We start from the raw sequence: 5,000 nt of genomic DNA, 5'->3' as shown, positions 1-5,000 counted from the left end.
TTTAATGACTGAAGAAAACACCAAAGTTTTCTGTCTTTGCTGCCTTTAAGTAAAGAACTGCGTTGTCACTCTGCCTGAACCGTCTCTCATAGGAATCAATGGACGTCTGGCGTATTGTAACATTACATCACAGTCCACTACCACTGAGTCCAGATCATCCAGACTACCTGTCACTCTCTCCATCCATCAATCAATCGATCCGTCCTCTAAACTTCCTCAGTCTCCTTCCTCTCTGCAAACCCACTTGAGTTATTTATTTCTGCACATCATAAGTTCATGATATATACACAGATACCGTCAGATACATACTGAAGTCACGATGCAAATAATATCAACTTTATACCTTCTATACATCTTCCATCCACCATTTAACCTTTCCTTAACAGGGATCCCACGTTAGAATTATCTTATTTTAAGAGGAAGTATGTTCTCAAAATGCTTTTATATTGAAAATCAAACTTTAAAAACATTTTATACAACAGTGGAATTCACTGTCCATTCATATCATGCTATATTCTGGAGATTTTGTCTGACAGTGACACTGAATCTCAGATATAAATGTTCATTTCTCTATAATGTAACCACTGTAACGTCCGGCCTGCTCCTCCTCTCTGTCTAACATCAATATTGATGTGTGACTGGTTGTAATCTCCACTAATGAGTGTGAGAGCCAGGAAGCCGTTCAGCCAGAGATGCATCACTATTCAAGCGCTTCGTGGAATTAATAAACTCCAAACAGAAGCTACCAGAGAGGGAAACATAGGTGACTTACAGATAGTAAAGAATACCGTTTATGATTTAGATTTTGTTTACAGGCAAGTTTGTACGATTAAGTGATCAACTTTAAGAAAGGTGGATGTTGGAGTTTACGTAGAAATTCAAATTTTTACATATCATGATATAGTTGATTTCATATCTCCATAATGATGCATATCACGATATCAATCCTTTTATATTTATTATTTTATTAAGAACTTTAGTGCAAAATAATCAGACTATCTATAAAATTTAGTTAGTATGTTCTTATTATGAATTTAGACGACATCATTGTGTATCACGGTATATATTTCATCACGATATGATTCCATTGAAAATGATCATATCGAATTATCGCCCGGTCCTATTTATTTATTTCAGATGTTTAATCAAAAGATCTTCTTTTTTTTTAAATGGTTAGAGTCCCATCTGTCCCATCGGTCTCATATGTCCCATCTGTCCCATCGGTCTCATCTGTCCCATCTGTCCCATCTGTCCCATCGGTCTCATCTGTCCCATCTGTCCCATCGGTCTCATCTGTCCCATCTGTCCCATCGGTCTCATCTGTCCCATCGGTCGCATCTGTCCCATCTGTCCCATCGGTCCCATCTGTCCCATCGGTCTCATCGGTCCCATCGGTCCCATCGGTCTCATCTGTCCCATCTGTCCCATCTGTCCCATCTGTCCCATCTGTCTCATCTGTCCCATCGGTCCCATCTGTCCCATCTGTCCCATCGGTCTCATCTGTCCCATCGGTCTCATCTGTCCCATCGGTCCCATCTGTCCCATCTGTCCTGGTCTTTAACCACAGTCCATGTTGCTCTGCTGGTCTGTGTTTCAGCCAGCTGTTGAGCCCACCATCTCTGAATGCTTGAACATGAAACTAAATGATGTTTTACTTCATACAGTATTTTGTCAGATAAACAGTATAACTGGTTCTTCCCGCTCTCTCTCTCTGCTCAGGCGAGTGCTACGTTTGTGCCTCCAACGAGCCCTACCGAAAGGTTGACTACACTAAGATCTCCGTCCAGAGCTGGAAGCCAGGTGCCGGTGCCGGTGCCGGAGCCGGAGCTGGAGCCGCGAGCTCAAGCTTGAGTCGGCCCTCCACGGTGTCCGCGGGGGTGTCGGCGAGCACAGCCGCCAGCTCCTCCAAAGAACGCCTCGAGGGCCGCGAGGGCCGTGAGGGCCGCGAGGGCAGAGAGAGCAGAGAGAGCAGAGAGAGCAAAGACTTCATCAAGCCCAAGCTGGTGACGGTGATCCGCAGTGGCGTGAAGCCTCGCAAGGCGGTGAGGATCCTGCTGAACAAGAAGACGGCGCACTCCTACAATCAGGTGCTCGCCGACATCACGGAGGCCATCAAGCTGGACTCCGGGGCCGTGAAGAGGCTGTACACGCTGGATGGGAAACAGGTGAGAAGATGTTTTCAGTCTTTGGCGGATCAGCTTTAAAGTTCTTCACATTGATATGAGATCAGATGAAGAAACAGGTTGTGGTTTCATTTGGACATTCAACAATCAAACAGGAGCAGGAAATACATAAACTATTGTTCACAATACTTTACCGCACAGACTTCTGCTTTTGTAATTCCTCTCTTTACAAACGGGTAAAACTGTTCTCATACAAATGAATGATTCCAAGCTAATTGGTGTTATCGAGGTATTTTATGCTTTTGTTTTAGGGTTAAAAGAAGAGAGATTACGCTTTAAGCCTGTAGTTGTTCATAAAAGCTGACATCCAGCGATTGGTTGAACCTGCCTCCGCCCTCTCGTGTCACCTCTGGTTGCAAAAAAACAAGATGGCGACCGCCAGAAACCAAAATGGCGACAGCCTAAAACCAAGATGGCGATGGCCAAAAAGTAATATGGCGACTAGAGGGTTCAAAGCTGTAGTCCACAACACAATGGGAGAATATACTGTATATATCTATATATATACAGTATATAGATATATATATATCTATATAGATATATATATATATCTATATCTCTATATATATATATATATATATCTATATCTATATATCTATATCTCTATATATCTATCTCTATATCTATATCTCTATATATCTATATCTATATATATATATATATATAATGTATATATGATGATGATGTTAACCGCTCAGCCCTAAACTGAATTAGAATCAGAGAACACAGGCTGAGTGTAAAGAATCATATCACTGCACTTTATTATAAAATCCCTTCTGGTTTGCTGAATATCAGGATGGATGTATGCATAAAGGAGCGTCGTTAAGCTTTCCTTTTTTAGTTTCCAGGGAGCTCAGTCTCTTTTGAAGCTTAATATTTGGTACTTTTAGTGAAATACAGCGTCTGTCTGTTTTAAAGCCCCGGAACTGCGACAGTCGGCTAAAGTACATTTGTGTAACTCTGAATGAGTTCTGATCCTCCTGAAACTCTTTTATGTAACTCATACAGACTTGAGGATTTAAAACGTAACACACGTTAACTGGTGGCTATTTTTACCACACACACACACACACACACACACACACACACACTCTTTGAAGGTACAGATAAGGCTGTCGGCTGCGACACAATGAGCTGAATAAAGAGTCGCTGTGACTGAATTAAAGTTGTTGCAGCTCAGATTCAAACATCTGCGTCCACCAACAAACACACAACACTCTACACATCTACACATCCTGCAGCAGCGTCAGCCTTGTGTGCTGCCTTCAAAATAAAAGCATCCATTACATTAGAACTCTTCAGCTTTCTTATTCTTTTATTTTTTAAATGGTTCTTACTGATAAATACTAAGCTCATGTTGAATGTAACTTTGTTCTTTAGATTTTATATCATGAAACCTTTAATCAATGATGTTGAGTTATCTGCAGACCTTCATTTAGTTGCATTTGTTGGTTTCATTTAGTTTCTAGTGTTGTTTCAAGAAGTGAATATTGAGTTCATATTTTGATGGGCAGAAACCATGTGAAAAAAAATCTAAAATACCGATTAGTTTACTCTAAATGGAGGCTTTTATTTTGAAGGCAGCGCATCTTAATGAAGGCTTTTATTCTTTGTCTGCCTCAGACGGCTTTCAGACTCCGTCAGTCTGAATGAAACTCTGTGTGTGTGTGTGTGTGTGTGTGTGTGTGTGTGTGTGTGTGTGTGTGTGAGAAAGAGAAGCAAGGACAGGGTGGCTGGTTACCATGGTGACCACACTGCAGTGTCAATGTGTGTGTGTGTGTGTGTGTGATGGGGTTTTCCGTCCCTCTGCTGGAAGTGGCTGCACAAACTGAAAGGACGAAGGGAGGACAAACGCACACGCACACACACACACGCACACACACACACACACACTGCAGTTCCTGAGGCGTTGAAGCGATTGGAGAGAGGAGGTTAAATCAAGCACTAAAGGAGGTGAAATCAAGCACTAAAGGAGGTGAAATCAAGGACAAAAGGAGGTGAAATCAAGGACAAAAGGGGAGAGCCTGAGGGAAGAGGAAGGAAAGGACAGAAGGTGTCAAGTTGTGTAAAAACGCCGGTTTCTCTCAAACAACTCATTAAAATCCTTTGTTAGTACGACTTTCATCTTTATTAAAGAATTCATGGGCCTGTTAAATCTGCAGCCAGTTAGCTTAGCATAGAAACCAGCTTGTAGTAACGTAGTATATTATACTTCTACTCTTCTACTTTAAGAGGAACGTTGTACCTTCTACTCCACTACATCTATTTTACAGCTTCAGTTACTTTTCAGATTTTAGATAAAAAAACAGAATATTAGCTTTTAAAATACGATGAATTTGGACACAAGCGCTGTGGGCAGCAAGTCCCCGGTTCAATTCCCAATTGTTCGTCTCACTGTTTAAGGTAATATTGAGGATCTCTCTCTCTCTCTCTCTCTCTCTCTCTCTCTCTCTCTCTCTCTCTCTCTCTCTCTCTCTCTCTCTGCACAATTTGTATTTTACTCCTCAAGACATTTCTCAGAGATCACCGTTTGCTTCTGTGAGTCCATCTGTCTAGTCACACTCACACATGTGTGTACTGTTTCCTAAACGTTGATTATTCAGTGTGTGTGTGTGTGTGTGTGTGTGTGTGTGTAGCTGACCTGTCTGCAGGACTTCTTCGGGGATGACGACGTGTTCATGGCGTGCGGGCCGGAGAAGTTCCGCTACGCTCAGGACGACTTTGTGCTCACACAGTGCAGCAAGACACCGGCTTTCGTTAGTGGTGAGAGACACACACACACACACACACACACACACACACACACACACACACACA

General features: G+C 42.1%; 1 protein-coding gene across 2 annotated transcripts in view; it reads left to right on the top strand.

Annotated features, from left to right (window-relative positions):
* LOC116385820 (serine/threonine-protein kinase DCLK2-like) overlaps nt 1–5,000 on the top strand; it is a 13,493-nt gene that overhangs the window by 2,639 nt on the left and 5,854 nt on the right. For both annotated transcript variants that reach the window (XM_031851563.1, XM_031851564.1), the window contains exons 3-4: nt 1,720–2,165; nt 4,820–4,946. In XM_031851563.1, the coding sequence (XP_031707423.1) occupies nt 1,720–2,165; nt 4,820–4,946 (573 nt within the window). The remainder of the gene's footprint in view (nt 1–1,719; nt 2,166–4,819; nt 4,947–5,000) is intronic.

The sequence above is a fragment of the Anarrhichthys ocellatus genome, unplaced genomic scaffold (assembly GCF_004355925.1).
Source record: "Anarrhichthys ocellatus isolate YVR2014 unplaced genomic scaffold, GSC_Weel_1.0 scaffold11, whole genome shotgun sequence".
Lineage (NCBI taxonomy): Eukaryota > Metazoa > Chordata > Actinopteri > Perciformes > Anarhichadidae > Anarrhichthys > Anarrhichthys ocellatus.
This window is presented reverse-complemented; position numbering and strand designations above follow the sequence as displayed.